Source organism: Cervus canadensis, chromosome 28, assembly GCF_019320065.1.
Source record: "Cervus canadensis isolate Bull #8, Minnesota chromosome 28, ASM1932006v1, whole genome shotgun sequence".
Classification (NCBI taxonomy): Eukaryota; Metazoa; Chordata; class Mammalia; order Artiodactyla; family Cervidae; genus Cervus; species Cervus canadensis.
Genome location: NC_057413.1, coordinates 38,626,959 through 38,647,980, shown reverse-complemented (window position 1 = coordinate 38,647,980; position 21,022 = coordinate 38,626,959). Strand labels below are relative to the sequence as shown.

The window sequence follows — 21,022 nt, the reverse complement described above, 5'->3', positions numbered from 1 at the left end:
CAGCACTCAGCCTTCTTTATGGACCAACTCTCACATCTGTACATGACTACTGGGAAAACCGTAGCTTTGACTATACAGACCTTTGTTGGCAAAGTAATGTCTCTGCTTTTTAATATGCCTTCTAGGTTTGTCATAGCTTTTCTTCCAAGGAGCAAGTCGCTTTTCATTTCATGGCTGCAGTCACCATCTGCAATGATTTTGGAGCCCAAGACAATAAAGTCTGTCACTGTTTCCATTGTTTCCCCATCTATTTGCCATGAAGTGATGGAACTGGATGTGTATGTGTGAAGATTGTAAAACTAAATTTAAAATTTCAACATAAATTTTATAGCCTAGAATCACCTAGGAAATGTTCAAAAGTAAGAACAAACCTGGGAGAAAATTAGTAAAACATATCAAAAGCCTTGTTATATTATGTTGTGTTGTATTGGCTATGCTAATTGACACATTGTGGTGTATTAACCAACATAGTGTGATGTTTGCTTGGGTGAAGATGAATAGGAAAACAGAAAAAAATAGAAATTCTAGAACCAGATCCTCTCTCAAATAAAATGCTCTCGTCTATGCTGGCACTGCAGAGCAATGGGACGAAGATGGTCTTTTCAATAAACATAACTAGGTCATTTGAACGTCTCTTTGAGAAAACTTACCATGACACTTACTCTAATCACTGGGCTTCCCCCATGGTGCTAGTGGTAAAGAACCCACCTACCAACGTAGGAGATGCAAGAGATGTGGGTTTGATCCCTGGGTAGGGAAGATTCCCTGCAGAAGGAAATGGCAAACCACTCCAGGATTCTTGCCTGGAGAATTCCACGGACAGAGGAGCCTTGGTGGGCTACAGTGCATAGGGTCGCAAAGAGTCAGACACGACTGAAGAGACTTATGCACACTCTAACCATTAATAAAATAAGTTCCAGACAGATTGAAATTGTTTTTGAAAAGGAAGGGGGTCCTCGTCCCCTCCTCCCTATGTCCTCAGCCTGCCATCTGCCTGTGGAAAAACTTTAGCCAAAGAATAAGTGTAATCAGAGAAGTGAGAACATGCAGAAACAAAGGGAAGCAGCCACCTCCCCTGACATCTGGACCGGCGCTGAGCTCAGACCGTGAGAATGTGGTGGACAGGACACCACACGTCTTCTGAGATTGCATCTGAAGAAGTCCTGGGGCTTTCACTTTCCTCTCAGAAGGGCTGAGCTACCAGGTGAGAACTCGTCTTCACTGCTGGTGGGACCACATTAGAGGCGCTGGATCTGCTGAGAGACAGGCTGTCTCCACACCCCAGGGGAGCCTCAGGAGACCACCCGCCCCAGCGACCATCTGACTGCAGCCACATGAGGGACCTTCCGTGAGAACCACCTACTATGTTCAGTCAACTCTCAGGACTGTAAAAAAAATCACTAAATGGCTGTAGTTTTAAAATAACTGATCAATTAATTTTTGGTTGCTCAGTCTTTGTCACTGTGTGCAGGCTTTCTCCAACTGCACGGAGCTGGGGCCACCCCCTAGCTGTGTGCGCAGGCTTCTCATTGCCCTGGCTTCTATTTCTGTGAAGCACAGTCTCTAGAGCGCTGGCTCAGTACTTGTGGCACTGGGGTTTGGTTGCTCTGAGGCATGTCAAATCTTTCTGGAGCAGGGATTGAACCCATGTGCTCTGCCATTGACAGACAGATTCTTATTCACTGTACCATCAGGGAAGTCCAATGGCTGTAGAAGTTTTGGGGTAAATTTTTGGAAGTAGCTGTGGAAATTTTATTTTTATTTATTTAAAAAAAATTTTTATTATGGAAATTTTCAAACATAACTAAAAATGGAAGGAGTAGTGTAAGGACTTTTACACAGAAGTAGGTCATGAAATATTGTGGTTTTCAATTTCCTCTAAAACGTCAAATCTACTGGCACAAAATTCTTTATATTCTGTTGGCATCTTTTTAATGTTTGTAGAATCTGTAGGAATGGCATCTTTTCGTTATAGATGCTAATAATTTGCAAGTTGGATTTTTCTTCCTTGTCAGTCTTGCAGGTGGATTATCAAAAAAAAAAAAAGAGAGAAAACTTTAGCTTTGTGATTTTCTTTATTATACATCTGTTTTCTTTTAAAATTAACTGCAAATCCTTTATTGCTATCAAACAGGAATCAATTTTTTTTTGGCTGCACCAGATGGCGTGTAGGATCTTAGTTCCATGACCTGGGATTGAACCTGTGCCCCCTGCATTGGAAACTTGGAGTCTTAACCACTGGACCACTACTGAAGCCTCTATACATTTATTTTCCATCCTATTTATTCCCTCTCTTACCATCATCATTTCCTTTCTTCTACTTTTCTCAGTGTGTGTTACTTCAGTTTACACAGCATGTTTTGTTGAAGACACTATTCTTTCCCCATCAGATATTTTTGGCTCCCTTGTCAAATACTAGTTGACTGTACATCCAAGGGTTTAATTCTGGGCTCTCTATTCTATTTCAATGGTCTGTGTGTCCTTTTTAATGTCAGGCTATACTGTTTTTATTACTATAACTTTTTGCTATAGTTTGAAATCAGGAAGTGTGTTACCTCTGGCTTTGTCCTTTCTCAGGGTTGCTTTGCGTATTCTGGGTCTTTTGTACTTTATGATTTTTTTTCTTTTTTGCTATCCAGGCTGGCTAGTCCTACCTTCATTCACTTAACACTTGGCATATTATCCCTTTGCATGGCTAAACCGCAATTCATCTGTTCCTTCTCTGAAAATTAAGACTGATTTTCTTCTCTTCAGTGACATTTTTAATATGTCATCTTGGGCACATATGTGAGAATTTATTTAGAATGTTTTTAACTAGGATGGAAATCTCAGATTATCTGACTACCCAAAGGGGTATACACCAGTATTTAATATATTTTATAATTTTTTAACATACATAATATTTATAATCAAGACAAGTTTATAAGTTTCTCTCTTAGAATTTTGAAATAATTTTACTATTCCAAACCCTGGTGCCACAAACATTCGAGTAGAGATCTCTTTAGGCTCACGTAGGATTGTTCCTTTAAAGCAGACATTGTCTTAGTTCCTTCAGGCCCCCAGAACCAAACACTATAAGTGGGATAGGTTATAAATAATAGAATTTTATATCTCACAGCTCTGTAGGCTGGGAAATCTGAGTTCAGGGTGCCAGCAAGGTCAAGTGCTGGTGAGAAACCTCTTCTGGGTTTGCAAACTGCCAACATCTCACTTGTGGCCTCATATGATGGAAAGGGAAGACCCTGGTCTCTTTGGTCCTTTATAAGGGCATTAACCTCATTCATAGGGGCTCCATCTTCAAGACCTAATCACTCCCAAAGGCTCCACTTCCTAATACCATCACATTAGGGATCAGGTTTCAACAGACACATTTTATAGAGGCACAAACACTCAGAACATAGATATATAGATGTGGATTTTATTGTTGTTGTCAATCATGCAACATTTGCACTGTTAATTTTAATGAATGTGTTAACTGCTCAGCTGTGTCTGACTTTTTGCGACCTCACGGACTGTAGGCTGCCAAATCCCTCTGACCATGGAATTTTCCAGGCAAGAATTCTGAAATAGGTTGCTATTCCCTTCTCCAGGGTATCTTCCCAACCCAGAGATTGAACCCAGGTCTCCTGCATTGCAGGCATATTCTTTACCATCTAAGCCACAGATACAACCAACTTCATGATGTTACTAATAATATTTGAGAGGATCCATCCTCACAGCATCTTCTAGATCCTTTATTTAAAAAACCAGACTACTACACTTGCCAATTTGGGGGAGAAATGTTTCATCATGTTGCTATCTGAATTTATATGTTTTTTTCTTTAGAAAAAAAAAAAGATTATTTTAACAAATCTCCTGAGGTGTAATTAGCTTACCACAATTTCATTCTTTCTACATGTAAAATTTAATGTTTTAGTAAATTATAGATTTTTTCTTGTTTTAAATTTATTTTTTATTGAGGTAACATTAATTTAGGAGGAGAAGGGGATGACAGAGGATGAGATGGTTGGATGGCATCACTGACTCTATGGACATGAGTTTGAGTAAGCTCTGGGAGTTGCTGATGGACAGGGAAGCCTAGCATGCTTCAGTCCATGGGGTCACAAAGAGTCGGACACAACTGAGCAACTGAACTGAAATGAACATTAATTTGTAACACTATATAAGTTTTACATTAAAATCTTAAATTTTTACTTTTGTGTATACTAGAGCATGCCAGAAATTTAGTTTCCATTCACCTTCATACAGTTGATCCCCTTTACCCATTTCACCCTCCTCCCACTTTTGGATACTTATGCAAAGACTATGAAACACTATCTCAAAAAATACTGTATCTACATGTTTATCATAGTGATATTTGCAATAGTCAAGATATGGAAATAACCTAAGTGTCCATGAACAGATGAATGGATTAAAACAAGATGTGGTGTGTGGTGTATACATATATATATACCATACATATCATACTATATCAGCCATAAAAAAGGTGAAGTCTTGCCATTTGCAACCACATGGATGGACATTGAGGGTATGATGCCAAGTAAAATAAGTCAGATGGAGAAAAATATATATTGTATGACTTTACTCATATGTGGAATGCAAAAACAAGCAAAACAAAATAAATAAACAAAACATATCAAACAAAAATAAATGCTTAGATACAAAGAACAGAGTAGTGGTTACCAGTGGTGTGTTTTGATTGGCTAATTCAACTTATTTACATTGAGGGTGAATATTGATAGATGAGGACACAGTACTGTTATTTTATCTTTTGTTTTCTGGTTGTTTTCTGATCTCTATTGCTTCCCCTTTCCTTGTGTTTCTATCTGCCATTTTATTTATTTATTTTTCATTTATTTTTATTAGTTGGAGGCTAATTACTTTACAATATTGTAGTGGTTTTTGCCATACATTGACATGAATCAGCCATGGATTTACATGTGTTCCCCATCCTGATCCCCCCTCGTACCTCCCTCTCCATCCCATCCCTTTGGGTCTCCCCAGTGCACCATCCCTGAGCACTTCTCTAATGCATCCAACCAGGGCTGGTGATCTGTTTCACACTTGATAATATACATGTTTCAATGCTGTTCTTTCAGATCATCCCACCCTCGCCTTCTCCCACAGAGTCCAAAAGTCTGTTCTATATACCTGTGTCTCTTTTTCTGTCCTGCATATAGGGTTATCATTACCATCTTTTAAAATTCCATATATATGCATTAGTATACTGTATTGGTGTTTATCTTTCTGACTTACTTCAGTCTGTATAATGGGCTCCAGTTTCATCCATCTTATTAGAACTGATTCAAATGTATTCTTTTTAATGGCTGAGTCTATCTGCCATTTTAATTTGGTGGCTTTAGAGTATGTCTTCTTCAGTTCCCTCTTTTTTAATGTTTCATATCTCTGCTCTAGATTTATGTTTTGTGGCTACCATGAAGTTTGTATAAAACATATCGTAGATAAAATAGTCTTTTTTCCTGCTGATAGCATCTTATCTTCATTTACCTATTTGGCTTCTGTACTTTTTCTCTTCCCTTTTTATAATTTTTGTTGCCTGGAAAGAGCCCCTTTGGTCTTGTGTTTGTTCCCAAGTTGAAGTAGCTACAGTTATTTTTCTGCTTTTCCCCTCTTTAGTCTTTATGCTGTGAGAAAACTGTGAAAACCCTGTTCTGATTACAGAGTTGCAATTTCATGCTTCTATGTCTCACCTTACTCAGATTTGTTGCTTCTGGAAAGTAGCTCTTTGGCTCCGTCCCTGTTTGCCCACTTCTGTTCCTCTCCAACCTTAAAGGAACTTAATTAGAGGAATGAGATCAGGGAGCAGTTGAAACTGACTTACGCTGTCATGAACACACACCATGCCTTGTTTAACCTGTACGAAGATTCCACTCTCTTGTATTTCAAAAAATACATATAAATAAATGTGGATGGAAGGAGGCAGCAGGGGTAGAAAACAAAGAGGACCAGGAAAGAATGAAGATAAGGCACTGGGATCAATCCTGGGGACTTCTGGGTGCAGGGTAGGTCCAAAGAAACCACCCAGGACTTTTTCTGCAGAGTCATTCAACCCAGAGCAAAGATCCTGGGAAAGCATTCTCGTGAGGAGTGAGCGCCGTGTAGCGGAAGGGAAAGCAACACTGCAAATCAACTATATCTCAATAAAACTAACAAATAAAGACTGCCGGGCCAGCAGCCACCAGAGGGGCATCTCTTCGAATAAAAACTCTAGAAGGAATAAAATAAGGGGCCCACGGTCTGAAGTAGGAAACCTTTTCAAGCTGCGAAGAAGCTGGGACAGAAGGTTCTCGTCCGAGTGTCACGGTCTCTGCTCCAGCTCAGGAGACCTGCAGGGGCAGAGGAGAGGGCTGTTTCCACACCGACCTCTTCACGCTGCTTCTTCCCCCTTTCTGGGGCCTCCCCTGAGAGCTCTGCAGTAAGAAGGCGGAACCAGTCTTAAGCCTCCCTGAGCCACAGCTACCTCAGGCCATGGGCCTCTTATTTTATTATTTTTAGAATTTTTAATTTAAGAGATGCCCCTTTGGTGGCTGCTGGCCTAGCAATCTTTATTTGTTAATTTTATTGAAATACAGTTGATTTACAGTGCTGTTTTCATTTCTGTTGTACAGCAAAGTGACCCAGGTATACACATATATACAGTTAAATTTTACTTTTCATTTATTTATGGTTGCACTGGATCTTCGTTGCAGGGCACAGGCTTTCTCTAGCTGTGGCTGGTGGGCTTCACACTGCAGTGGTTTCTCCTATTGCAGAGCACAGGCTCAAGGGTACATGGACAGTAGCTGTGGCATGCAGGCTTATTAGCCCTGTGGCATGTGGGAGCTTAGTTCCCCAACCCTGGATTGAACCTGTGTCCCCTGCATCGGGAGGTGGATTCTTAACCACTGGAGCAGCAGGGAAGACCCCACATACATACATTTTTTTTCCATTTATTTTTATTAGTTGGAGGCTAATTACTTTACAATATTGTAGTGGTTTTTGTCATACATTGACATGAATCAGCCATGGATTTACATGTATTCCCCATCCTGATCCCCCCTCCCACCTCCCTCTCCACCTGATCCCTCTGGGTCTTCCCAGTGCACCAGGCCCGAGCGCTTGTTTCATGCATCCAGCCTGGGCTGGTGATCTGTTTCACTGAGATAATATACATGTTTTGATGCTGTTCTCTCGAAACATCCCACCCTCGCCTTCTCCCACAGAGTCCAAAATTCTGTTCTGTACATTTGTGTCTCTTTTTCTGTTTTGCATATAGGGTTATCATTACCATCTTTCTAAATTCCATATGTATGCATTAGTATACTGTATTGGTCTTTATCTTTCTGGCTTACTTCACTCTGTATAAGGGGCTCCAATTTCATCCATCTCATTAGAACTGAGTCAAATGAATTCTTTTTAATGGCTGAGTAATATTCCATGGTGTATATGTACCACAGCTTCCTTATCCATTCGTCTGCTGATGGACATCTAGGTTGCTTCCATGTCCTGGCTATTATAAATAGTGCTGCGATGAACATTGGGGTGCACATGTCTCTTTCAGATCTGGTTTCCTCAGTGTGTATGCCCAGAAGTGGGAAGTTAAGAGTATATCTACCTAAAGAAACAAAAGACCTATACATAGAAAACCATAAAACACTAATGAAAGAAATCAAAGAGGACACAAACAGATGGAGAAATATACCATGTTCATGGATTGGAAGAATCAATATTGTCAAAATGGCTATACTACCCAAAGCAATCTATAGATTCAATGCAATCCCTATCAAGCTACCAACGGTATTTTTCACAGAACTAGAACAAATAATTTCACAATTTGTATGGAAATACATACATTTTTTAAATGTTCTTTTCCATTATGGTTTATCTCAGGATATAGAGTTTCCTGTGCTGTACAGTAGGATCTTGGTGTTTATCCATCCTGTCTATAATAGTTTGCATCTGCTAATCCCAAACTCCCAATCCCTCTCTTCTCCACCCCCTCCCCCTTGGCAAACACAAGTCTGTTCTCTTATTAACTGATGCAAAGCTTTACTGCAATCAGAATTCAGTCTTTCTCATTTTGTCTGTCTCCCCACTTGTCATCTCCACCACTGTTCCTAGGAGACCAAATCTCTCTCTGAAAGAGGATGAGAGGGCATTACCTTGGCTGAAGCCCAAGTCTCCTAAGGAAGGAGAGGCAGGATACACACTCCCGGGATACAGTGTCTCAGCCCCTGACCACCCACTGAGATTTCTGGACAACACAGCTCGCATCACTGAATACCAGGGTGGAGAGGGGAGCAGACCCCAGAAGGCATATGACTAGGAAGCTCCCATCACACAAACCCAGCATCATTTCATCAGCCTTAGGGTCTCTTCTTGCATTTGCTCCAGAATTTCCATCTGAGATCTCCATGCATGCTAACTCTTCTCTTATCTCTACAGGCCATCACCTCTTATATTTCACCCATAAATACTTTCTGGATTTCCAGGAAAGTTGAGATCAACTAGGCAAAGGTTGTACTCAGAGAACTTCATCGAGCAAAGCCATATTTTTTCCTCCAAACAATCTGCGGGGCATCTCAGCTGCCAACAGGTCCCTTACCTCCTGATGTAGAAGAGCAGCCCCATCCCAAGGAAGAGCAGACCTAGAACACAGGCCCCGATTCCACTCAGCATCTTTTCTCGTGAAGATTCATCCTGTGCCCCTGAGAAAAGAAGCCAGTTTCTGAGTGATTGTTATCCCAAATCCAACTTCTCTAATTGAGACCAGGGGAAGAAGCCTGCTCTGAAAAACTGAAATAACTGGCCATTCCTAGAAAAGAGATGAAAATTCAAGCTGCGTTGCTACAAGGTTCAGGCAGTGAATCATTTAAATACCCTAGCCCTGATAGAAGGCCACATGTCTTCATCATCTGATGGATGAGGAGCCTGGGGCTGGATGAGGTGGGGAAGTCTGTCTCAACTGACAGAGCTAATAAAAGGCAGAGATGGGACTGAACTTCCCTCAGGTCAGGAAGGTCCCTGGAGGGGGTGCGCCCCTTCTCAGATCACAGTGAACAACTCAGGGCAAGAGTGTCTGAAACATCAGCCCATCTTGACACAGGGGACTGGTGCCCAGGACCAAAGAGTGACCATGAGCTGTGAGGTCACGGGAGGCTCAAGCAGAGACGTTGTCTTCCCTGCTTGTTGGGAGAACGGGCTCCCCAGGGGGCCCAGGCATTTACAGAAACCATCATGGGATATCTGCCAACTATCAGAGGAGCTCCATCACAGGATGTCACAGGGCAACCCCAACAACCTCAGCTGAAGGAGAAGAGAACATGGAGCTCATGAACACTTGTGTGGGGAGAGCTGAAACCCGACATTTGGGGGTAAGTGGGCCCCCCGCTTGGTGGCTGAGAAACTTATGAGATCAGAGAGCTCCTCACTCCATTCCACTGTGACGGGGCTCGTCAGGCTGGGGTGCTCCACATGGCAAGTGTAGACCTCTCCACCCTGAGGAACTACTTCAAGCATCACCATGATCTGGAAGGTCCAGTCTCCGTTAGGGATCAGGCCTGTGGAGACCACCCCGGCCTCCTCTTCCCGGCCGTTCCGGAACCACCTGACCTCAACGTGGCCTGGGTAGAAGCCATTCACAGAGCAGACCAGGAGGTTGTGCTGCCACAGGGGCCGGGTCTTCACAGGATACACGGTCACTGCGGGCTCCACTGGGAGAGGAAACGTAGCGGGGGTTAGTGCGGGAGACAGACTACGTCTCCTGACCAGGCTGCAGCCTCGGACAGGCCAGGCTGCCCATGTGGCTTAAGAGGACGTAGTGCCACGAATATCACTTGAATTTAACCCTGAAACCTCCAACCCCTATTAGAGTTGAGAGATGCTGAGGAAAACTGTGGGGTTTCTTTTCATAGCTTGAAAGAGTTACTTATTGCCGAATTGTAGTATTTACACTTATTGCAGAACACAGGGTATATTCATTAAAAGTGTGATTTCTGTAACTAGGCTCTCCGGGTTCAAATTCAGGCTCTGCTTCTAACTGATTAGTTCTGGAAGCGTTTTAAAATTACTTTGTGCCTCAACTTTCTTATCTCCAAAGGAAGATAATGATATGAATTTACCTCTTTGAGTTAAATGAGTCATATATAAGATGGACTACTACTCAGCCCTAAAAAAGAAGGAAATAATGCCATTTACAACAAGAGAGAATCATACTAAGTTAAGCCAGTCAGAAAGAGAAGGACAAATATCACATGCTATCACTTATATGTGGAATCTAAAATATGACAAAATGGACTTATTTATGAGACAGAAACAGACACATGGACACAGAGAACAGACCTGTGGTTGCCAAGGCTGATGGGCTTGGGGGAGGGACAGAGTGGGAGTCTGGGGTTGGTAGATGAAAGTTATTATATATAGAACAGATAAACAACACAGTCCTATTGTATAGCACAGAGAACTGTATTCAGTATCCTGTGATAAAGCATAATGGAAAAGAGTATTAAAAGAAGAATGTATGTAACTGAATCACTTTACTGTACAGCAGAGATTAACACAACATTGTAAAGCAACTATACTTCAATAAAAAATACTGACCATCATATTCTTAAAAAAGACTTGATGGACCTAAACCATGTTAAGAAATGGCTGGGTGGTCCAGTGGTTAGGACTCTGCACTCTCACTGCCAAGGGCCGGGTTCAACCCCTGATCGAGGAACTAAAGTCCCACAGGTTGTGTGGAGTGGCCAAAAACAGGCTGGAACTTAGCGCTCAATATATGTTAGCTACTCGTTGAATTTTTTTGTTTACTATGAAAGAAAATATGATTCAAAGCTTAAGGATAGATGTGAGAACAGCAGTGGGGCTGGTAGAGATGCAGAGCTGCCTCCATGGACGCATGCCTGAGAAGAGCATGGGACCTGCTCGTCCCCTGAGCAGCAGAGATGGACCACAGGGGCCGTTCTCCACGATGGGTGCCTCAGGAAAACACGAGTCCTGCATAGGAAAAGCAACAAGTAGAGCTCATCATTTTAAAAGTTGTTACAGCTTTATACTTAGCTGATGAATCTCTCCTTTTGTCATTTTTTTTTTTTTTAAAAAGATCTCACCAGACACTGAATCTGCCAGTGCCTTGATTTTGGACTTAGTCTCTAAAGCTGTGAGAAATAAATTTATGTTGTATTTAACATAAAAACAGTTTATGGGATTTTGTTATAGTAGTCTGACCTGATTACAGCTGTCTGACATTATATAAATGGCAGCGTAGAAGGACGCGTGCTCATCTTTTCCTGCGAGAACACCAAAAGCGCAACTAGCAGCTGAACAACTATTGACAGGAGGCTGTTGGAACCCACCAAAGAAAAGATACCCCACGTCCAAGGACAAAGGAGAAGCCACAAGGAGATGGTAGGAGGGGCTCAATCAGAGACTCTTGGAGGATACAAACAAAACTTGTCCACACCAGGACCCAGGGAAAGGAGCAGTGGCCCCACAAGAGACTAAGCCAGCCCTGCCTGTGCGTGTTTGAGGGTCTCCTTCAGAGGCACAGCTCAGCAGTGGCCTCCCACGGGGACAGGGGCTCTGGCAGCAGCAGTCCTGGGAGGCACGGTGTGTGGCTTATGTCCACTTGGAGGAGGTCGCCATTAGCCCTATCCTTACAGCCAATAGCCCTAGCATAGAGACTGCAGACTCCAGGACTGGGCTGCCTCAGGGAGTGAGCACAGCCCCAGCCATTAGCAGAAAACTGGATTAAAGATTTACTGAGCATGACCCTATCCATCAGAGCAAGACCCAGTTTTTCCCACAGCCAGTCTCTCCCATCAGGGAGCTTGCACAAGCCTCTTATCATCATGCATCAGAGCTCAGACAGAATGAAAACTATAAACACAGAAAACTAACCAAAATGATCACATGGATCTCAGCTTGTGTAAGTCAATGAAACTGTGAGCCATGCTGTGCAAGGCCACCCAAGACAGATGGGCCATGCTGGAGTCCTGACAAAACAAGGTCCACTGGAGAAGGGAATGGCAAACCACTTCAGCACTCTTGCCTTGAGAACCCCATGAACAGTATTAAAGGCAGAAAGAATGACACTGAAAGATGAGCCCCCCCAGATCAGAAGGTGTCCACTATGCTACTGGGGAAGAGTGGAGGAATAGTCTGAACTGTGGTGCTAAAAAAGACTTTTGACAGTCCTTTGGACAGCAGGGAGGTCAAACCAGTCCATCCTAAAAGAAATTAACCCTGAATTTTCATTGGAAGGACTGATGCCGAAGCTGAAGCTCCAATACTTTGGCCACCTGATGTGAACAGTTGGCTTGTTGGAAAAGATGCTGACGCTGGGAGACTGAAGGCAGGAGGAGAAGGGGGTGACAGAGGATGAGATGGTTGGACAGCATCATTGACTCAATGGACATGAGTTTGAGCAAACGCTGGATGATAGTGAAGGACAGAGAAGCCTGGTGTGCAGCAGTCCATAGGGTCGCAAAGAGTTGGACATGACTGAGTGACTGAACAACTACAATGTTTGGAATTGTTATCATTTTGGAATTCTCTCTCCTTCTAAACTGACATTTGTGATCAGAGTACAGCCTGGGACTCAACATCTGAAACAGCGTCTAACACTATCAGGCCCTAGGTAAATACAATTATTTTAAAAGAAAGGAGAAGTGGGGGACACATTTGTACAGAACCACAAAATAGTAGATTTAAGATTGATGGTAAACCATTAGTCACAATTTTCCTGTTTCTATTTCAGTAAATAAAAACTGTTAAACTCTTAACATGGAAATATTAAACAGACTCTAATAGAAACCACAAACTGGAGAAAATGTTGACTCAAAATGTTAATAATCTTACTGCATAGAGAAGCCATAAAATTACTGAGAAAAACACATGGACCCCAGCGATAACAGATTAATAGATAGTGTTTGGAGCAGTCACTATAACTGGCAAAAAAAGTGTGATAAAATAGAACTTTAAAAATAAAAGAAATATAAGTTAAAAACAATAAGATATAAATTTCCAACTAAGTGGCAATATGGAAAATAAAATTTACAATGGGGAATGCCAGGTAAATTGTTTACAACCATACAAAGGGTTAATATGTAACTACCTAAGTACTATTAGCATTATAAACATGGTAATATTAGTATGTTAATATTAAGTAACAAAATTATATCCAAAAGTTGGCTTCACAATCATTTCAAATATGTAAACATGTACATACCAAGAAAGCAAAAAAGTAGTCGGAAATTTAGAACTAAAAGCAGCTTCAGAAAGGTCAGAGGGGTGTGGGAGGTTCCTCTCCACTGCACCCCTAGAAATTAGTGCCCCCACTAATTTATTCTCAACCCAACGCTCCTGCACACAGACACCAGCGCACTTACTGCGGAGGGTTTGGAGTGAGGGGGTGTGCCCAGAGCAGACTGGGGCTCTTCTCACAGTCTTCCAGTCCTTTTACATTCCTCAGCTCCTCCCCAAACCTCCCCCAAACCACGGACACCTTGAGGCCCCTTCCCGAATCTGCCCCCCCTTCAGCCAGCGTTTCCCTCCCCACTCCCCCAGCCTCCCTGGGTGGCAGAAGGTTTGGACCCCCGTCCCCCACATGTTTTCCCACCTCGCCCCTCTCCCCCTCTCAGACCCTGGTCCGCTCCCCCACCACACCCCCTCTCCCCCCACCGCACACTGACAAAATCGCACACCAGCTTTCTGACAGCAGGCTCTCACACGGGGACCCCGTAGCCAACACTGTCCCCCACCATCCTACTCACCCACCGGACTTAGCCTAGCTCCGTCTCTCTCTGTCTCTGTCTGTGTCTCTGTCTCGCTGTGTCTCTGTCTGTGTCTCTCTCTCCATCTCTCTCTCTATCTGTCTCTCTGTCTCTTTCTGTGTCTCTTTCTCTGCATCTGTCTCCGTCTCTGTCTCTCTGTCTCCCCATCTCTCTCTGTCTCTGTCTCTCTGTGTCTCTGTCTCTGCATCTCTGTCTCCGTCTCTGTCTCTCTGTCTCCCCGTCTCTCTCTGTCTCTCCATCTCTGTCTCTCTCTGTCTCTGTCTCTCTGTGTCTCTGTCTCTCCATCTCTGTCTCTCCGTCTCTGTCTCCCCGTCTCTCTCTGTCTCTTTCTGTGTCTCTTTCTCTGCATCTGTCTCCGTCTCTGTCTCTCTGTCTCCCCATCTCTCTCTGTCTCTGTCTGTGTCTCTGTCTCTGCATCTCTGTCTCCGTCTCTGTCTCTCTGTCTCCCCGTCTCTGTCTCTCCATCTCTGTCTCTCTCTGTCTCTGTCTCTCTGTGTCTCTGTCTCTCCATCTCTGTCTCTCCGTCTCTGTCTCCCCGTCTCTCTCTGTCTCTTTCTGTGTCTCTTTCTCTGCATCTGTCTCCGTCTCTGTCTCTCTGTCTCCCCATCTCTCTCTGTCTCTGTCTGTGTCTCTGTCTCTCCATCTCTGTCTCTCTGTCTCTCTATCTCTGTCTCCCCATCTCTCTGTGTCTCTGTCTCTCCATCTCTGTCTCCCCGTCTCTCTCTGTCTCTGTCTGTGTCTCTGTCTCTGCATCTCTGTCTCCGTCTCTGTCTCTCTGTCTCCCTGTCTCTCTCTGTCTCGGTCTCTCCCGCACTCCCCTCCCCTGCACCGCCCTCTGCCCCGCCCCCGGCTCACCTCTCCTCTGCACCGTGAGGCTCGCAAAGAACCGGTAGTTGCTGGCGCAGAAGGTGCGCACGGCGGCGCGGGCCCGCTGCAGGGCGTGGGGCCAGCGGTTCCAGCGCTCGGCCGCCGGCCGCCCCATCTCGGTCCGCGCGCGGTACTCGCCCACGAGGCTGTCGAAGCTCACCTGCTCCTCGCGGTTGTAGATATACCTGTCCAGGAAGCGCACGTTCCCCGTGCCGTTGGCGAAGTGACACTCGGACTTGCCCTGCACCATGAAGAGCGCTGCGGGGCGGGAGCGCCCTGGTCACGGGCGCCCGGGCCGCGGGGCAGCGACGGCCCCCAGCGGCTCCCCGGCCCGCGGAGCCCGGGTCCGCGTCCCCCGCCAGCCGCGCAGGGAACACAAGCTCTGCCCCTGAGCCGATCGGGCTCCTCTTGGCCACCCGGCTCGCCTGGCGTCGCCACGTGCGGCCTGGCCGGGGTCCCACCACCGCCTCCTCCTGGGACCCTCCACCACAGAGACACCCCCGCTGAGCCCCCCACGATCTCTGCCTCCCCGCGGCTGCCCCTTCCTCCTGTGAGTGCTTGGTCAGGACGCCCGCCGGCAAACCCTCGCTGCCCCTGAGATTCCAGGAGGGGGAGAACGGGCACCGGCACTTGAGATTTAGTGAGAGGGATGGACAGAAACCAAATGCACAGCAATTTGTAGGGGAACGAGGAATGTCAGGATAACAGCGTGGGGCTCTATGAATGCTAGGAGGACCTAAGTTAGGTTAGGGCGTTGGAGGCAGGTCTCTGAAGACAGGTAAGGCGTGAGGTGTAAGGGGAAGTGGCTGAGAGCTCTAGGAAGATTGTGTGTGTTTAGGGGAAAAAGAGACACATTTTAAGTAGAAAAGTGGAAAAGAAGGAGAAGTGTGAAAAAGCTGAAAGAACTGATGAACTTCCTCAAGAAGACAGTTCACTGAAGCGCGAAAAAGTGAGAGAAAGGAGGCTACAAGATGAGACTGGACAAATTACATGGAACCGGGCACTTGTAGGTAATATTAGGATTTTGACTTTATGCTAAATGTAATGAAAACTGTTGATGAGTTGTAGGAGGTTAAAACTGTAACCCGAGGACAGGTCCCCCATTCCTTTTCCAAGTCTGGACAGCTCAGAAAGCCAGATTTTCTAAAAATTTGGTGCCACGATTCATTTGGCAATTCTGACCTGCTGAGGGAAAGGGTCAGCTGGGTCTCAGAGCTCTTGTTGGTTACACATGGCTCTGTAGCTTCACTGTGTATAAAGATACAGAGACACAAATATACACATACATACCATATGAGTGTACATATTTTAAATTTTGGGGGTCTTTTCTTAAATTGCAGTATCGTTGATTTACAATATTATATTAGTTCCAGGTGTACAACACAGTGATTCAATACTGTTATAGATTATACTCCATTTAAAGTTATTACAAGATAATGGCTATATTTCCCTGTGCTGTACTATATGTCTTTGTTGCTTATTTATTTTATACATAATACTTTGTATCTCTTAATACCATACCCTTGTCTGGCTCTTCCTGCCTTCTGGTTTCCCACTGGTAGCCACTAGTTCACACTTTGTGAGTCTGTTTCTGTTTTGTCATATACATTTGTTTGTTTTATGTTTTGGATTCCACTTATAAGTGATAACAGAGCATTTGACTTTTTCTGTCTGATTCCTTCCACTAATCTTAATACTCTCTAGGTCCAGCCATATTGTTGCAAATGGCAGAATTTCACTCTTTTTTATGACTGAGTAATATTCCATTGTATATGTACCACATTTTTATCCATTCATCTGTCAATGGACACTTAAGTTGCTTCCACATTTTGGGTATTGTAAATAATACTGCAGTGAATGAACACTGGGATGCATGTTCTTTGGGATGCATGAACCCCTGCAATCTAATCTCTATGTGGTAGCTAGAATTATTAAAAAAAAAATATATATATATATATATATATATAGGGCAGTGGTTCAGTGGCTAAGACTCTAAGCTTCCCATGCACAGGGCCAGCATTCACTCCTTGATTAGCCAGCTAGATCCCATGTGCCACAACTAAAATCCCACATGGTGCCACTAAAAAAAAGATCGTGCATGCTGCAACTACAGATCTGCATGCCGCTACAAAGATCGAAGATCCTGCATGCCACAACTAAGATCCAGTGCAGCCAAATAAATAAATATTTAAAAAATATAAAAATGGACTCACTTTGTAACTTCCCTTAGTAGCTTCCCTACAGTATCTCTGTAAATAAAAGTCAAATTTCTCATCATGACCATTGGGGCCTAACATGATTTGGCTCCTCACTTTCTCTCCAACGTCATCTTATTCCACTCCCCCACCTGCTTTATCTGTTTCAGCTGCTCGAACCTTCTTTCTGCCCCTTAAACATAGCAAACATCTTCACACATTTCTGTCTTTCCCTTGGTTCCTGGAGTATTTGTCCTTTAGATCTTTCTCATGATTGTTTTCTTCTCATCAGTTATTGGATGTCACTTTCTCAGGGAAGGCCCCCTAGACACTTGCACTGAAGTCAGATGGATACTCTCTCTCTCTCTCTCTCTCTCTCTCTCTCTCTCTCTATATATATATATATATATATATGGCTCAGACAGTAAAGAATCTGCCTGCAATGCAGCAGACCTGCGTTTCATCCCTGGGTCTAGAAGATCCCCTGGAGAAGGGAATGGCAACCCACTCCAATATTCTTGCCTGGAGAATCCCAGGGACAGAGGAGCCTGGTGGGCTACAGTCCATAGTGTGGCAAAGAGTCAGACACACCCACACTCACTCATCACATATAATATATATACACACAGAGCATTTACTACTGTTTCAAATGTTTCTCTTCGTTCCATGTTTATTGGGTTGTTGTCTTTCTTTCTCGTCATTGGGTAACTTCCATGATCTTAACGGACTTTTCTATATTATTCAAATAGAATTCACTGAGTCTAGTACATAATAGTTGCTCAAAAAAGTATTTGTCATTTATGGTTTTGGGAATTAATCTTTGTGGGGCTTCTGGAAAGCAGGAAGGGGCTCCAACTCCAACACAATTTTGTAATCATGACACCTTAGTTTCCTCAGCCAGAGTCGAACCTGTGCCCCCTGCAGTGGAAGGTGGAGTCTTAACCACTGGGTCACTGGGGAAGTCTCTATATCTTATGTCTCTTCTATATCCTGTGAGAAATTCAGACTAACTTCCTCTTTCTCTTCTTTCTACTGTAAAGAAACATTCACAGGTGATTTTAAGAGACAGGGAACTCTTCATGAAGTTTCATCTCATCCAACGGGTCTGTTATAGTGCTGAAGGTTTGTGCAAACTTTGGGAATTTTCAGTAATGTGGTGACATGGTTGGGGAAAGAATACAGAAAAATGGAGGGAGAGGTAATCAAAGATGGCTGATTATGGAAAACTGTTGGCATGATGAATGAATATATGAAAATTGGGCTCAAGACTCCAAGAGGTAATGAGTTCCCTTGACTTCCTTATTGGCTCTCAGCCCCATGGGATGGAAACAGCCTTGACACTCTCAGTATCCTGCTCAGGGTATTCAGTGTGAACCATATGAAATGGCTGGTATTTGACTATTTGGCGGTTATAAAGAAAGTGAAAGTGAAAGAAAGTGAAGTCGCTCAGTCATGTCCGACTCTTTGTGACCCCATGGACTGTAGCCTACCAGGCTCTTCCGACCATGGGATTCTCCAGGCAAGAATACTGGAGTGGGTTGCCATTTCCTTCTCCAGGGCATCTTCCCAACCTAGGGATCGAACCTGGGTCTCCTGCATTGCAGGCAGACACTTTAACCCCTGAGCCACCTAATTTAATATGGTCTATTCTATCCCGAGATTCCCAGGTGGCACTAGTGGTAAAGAACCCACCTGCCAATGCAGGACACATAAGAGATGCAGGTTTGACCCCTAGATTGGGAAGATCCCCTGCAGGAGGGCATGGCAATCCACTCCAGTATTCTCGCCTGGAGAATCCCTTGGACAGAGGAGCCTAGTGGGCTACGGTCTATAGGATCGCAGAGAGTCACACACAGCTGAGTGACTGAACACGCACACATGCATTCTATACTAGTTGAATCTCTTCTTGTGGGTTCAGGCCAGATCAAGAGGAGATGGAGCAGAAACTGAGAGGGTAGGTTCAAAATAGTCGCAATAAACACTGACCTGTCCCAGGTTTTCAGTTCTTCCTGAGTTCTTTACGGCGTCACAGAATGCCCCTTAGATGGCCTTAACTACAGGGTCATTCCCAGTACTGAGGACCCCCACTCTAGCTCCAGAGTGCTTTACACCGCAGGAGAAATGAGAGAAAACTAACCCCAACTTGTGCCAGAGAACCTCCAGTCCAGGGACACGGGCCTTATAAACCGCGGGGTTTAGGGAGAAAGAAAGGGAGACAATAGATAACCAACAAGGACCTACTGTATAGCACAGGGGATCCTGCTTAATATTTTGTAATGACCTAAAGGGGAAAAGAATCTGAATAAGAATATATATACTATGTATGCATATTATATATATACACACACACATATATATGTAACTGAACTGCTGTTCCATATACCTGAAACCAACTCAATATTGTAAATCAACTCTGAAAAAGTGGAAGTGTTAGTTGCTCAGTTGTGTCTGACTCTTTGAAACCCCATGGACTGAAGCCTGCCAGGGTGGGTTGCTGGAGTGGGTTGCTATTCCCTTCTCCAGGGTATCTTCCTGACCTAGGGATCGAAGCAAGATCTCCTGCAATGCAGGCAGATTCTTTATTGTCTGAGCCGCTGGGAAGCCCAGTATATATGTATCACATATATGTATGTATAGCTGAGTTGCTGACACAATATTGTAAATCAAAGATACTTCAACTGCAAAAAAGAGGAGACAGCGGGGAGGCCACTTGGTCCATCCTCACATACTGGGGAGCGGAAGCAGCTCACAGATCCCGTGCAGGACACAAGAAGGGTCTTCCAGGAGAGGTCTTTCTAATTCCTTCTGAATCCCCTTAACGTTTTCAGAGGATTATTCCCATTTTCTGGTATAACTCAATAGAATAAATGGAATAACAAATGGGAATTATTTTGAAATTATTCATAATCATTACTAATCATTTTGAATTATTTTTGAAATTATTTCTAAATCCTCTCAAAACCTTGAGGGAATAGGAAGTGAGACTGAAGAGGTTTTATTAGAAGAGAGTTGAGAAGAAATAGATTATATGCATATATATGAAGGCTCCTTGGGCAGGTCTCCTAAAGAAGGCAAGTATCCAGGCTCCTTTTGTTTGTGGAAGGAATGGAGGATTCATATGATAAAGATAGGGCTTCCCACGTGGCTCAGTGGGTAAATAGTCTGCCAGCGATGCAGGAGATGTAGGAGACGTGAGTTCGATCCCTGGGTTGGGAAGATCCCCTGGAGGAGGGCATGGCAACCCACTCCAGTACTCTTGCTTGGAGAATCCCACGGATAGAGGAGCCTGGCAGGCTACAGTCCATGGGGTTGCAAAGAGACATGACGGAAGTGACTGAGCGTGCATGCAAGCGCTCATGATAAAGATAAGCAGTCACTGGAGAAGATGCTGAATTTTGAGGGATGTGGCCTGGACACAGAGGTAAAGCTAACTCCCTCCCTCCGCCTCCCTCCACAGCAGCTCACCATCCAAGGTGGGCACTTACTTCGGTTACTTCCAGCCCAGGCCAGCAGCGGGCTCAGCACCATCAGTATCACTGGCAGAATCACTGTCCAGGAGCCTGGGGGGAACCAAAGGCACACCATGCAGGAGAAGAGAAGAAGGCAAAGTGCAGGGAAGCAGAAAAATCTCAGTGAGGACTAGGATCCCCCTCCACCCACATCTCAAATATTACCAACCTAGGAACTCATTGCTCTGTTCCTGGATTGGGTCGGCTCAGTATGGGCGAGCCAATCAGATTCATCCGCGGATAGCATCATCAGTTGCTGGTCAGATATTCAGTATGCAGTTCCTCTTTTGAATCCTTAGGAGGATTGTTTTAATTTCGTGCTTTAAAAGTTTGATCCGTTTGTAGTGGTAACATTTTAATTGGGGCCCTATCGTGAGCCAGCTCTGCTGGTCACCTAAAGTTTTTCAGGATCATCTCCCAGCGCTGCCTCTGCCTTGAGTGGCACCTCCAGAATACACATAAGAGAAAGCTGCTTATAGCGAGTGATCTGTGTGCAACGAAGGGTCTTGAAGCTACCTTTGCAGTGTGTGTTACTAACAGTGTAATGGGGTCCAGGTCCTAATCCCATCCTGAAGGGGCTCAGAGATAGGTCTCAAATCAGCAACTCTGCTTTAGAATAATTAGCATTTTATGTGAAAAAGTGATTAATCCCCTC

The 21,022-nt window shown here is 44.2% G+C and overlaps 1 protein-coding gene across 2 annotated transcripts; it reads right to left on the bottom strand.

Moving 5' to 3' along the window:
• Positions 1-5,233: 5,233 nt before the first annotated feature.
• On the bottom strand, positions 5,234-20,502 carry LOC122429860 (DLA class II histocompatibility antigen, DR-1 beta chain-like). 2 transcript variants are annotated; one of them, XM_043450522.1, is made up of 5 exons: positions 20,344-20,502; positions 14,652-14,921; positions 9,432-9,713; positions 8,606-8,708; positions 5,234-6,347 (listed from the first exon to the last, which is right to left on the bottom strand). In XM_043450522.1, exons 1-5 carry the CDS (start codon positions 20,441-20,443, stop codon positions 6,320-6,322), a joined length of 783 nt encoding a protein of 260 aa, XP_043306457.1. In that variant the 5' UTR covers positions 20,444-20,502; the 3' UTR covers positions 5,234-6,319. The 2 variants fall into 2 exon arrangements, with proteins under 2 accessions (XP_043306457.1, XP_043306458.1); XM_043450523.1 differs by lacking the exon at positions 5,234-6,347 and adding an exon at positions 7,554-7,615.
• Positions 20,503-21,022: the final 520 nt, after the last annotated feature.

What these genes read in the sequence shown, in the direction of transcription:
- LOC122429860 (XM_043450522.1), bottom strand. Translation starts at nt 20,443, where the DNA reads ATGGTGTGCCTTTGGTTCCCCCCAGGCTCCTGGACAGTGATTCTGCCA. An exon ending in CCTCACGGTGCAGAGGAGAG is followed by an intron (nt 9,714 to 14,651) that starts GTGAGCCGGGGG and finishes TTCCTCTCCCAG; the next exon opens with TGGAGCCCGCAGTGACCGTG. An exon ending in CTGCTCTTCTACATCAGGAG is followed by an intron (nt 6,348 to 8,605) that starts GTAAGGGACCTG and finishes CTGCCCCTGCAG; the next exon opens with GTCTCCTGAGCTGGAGCAGA.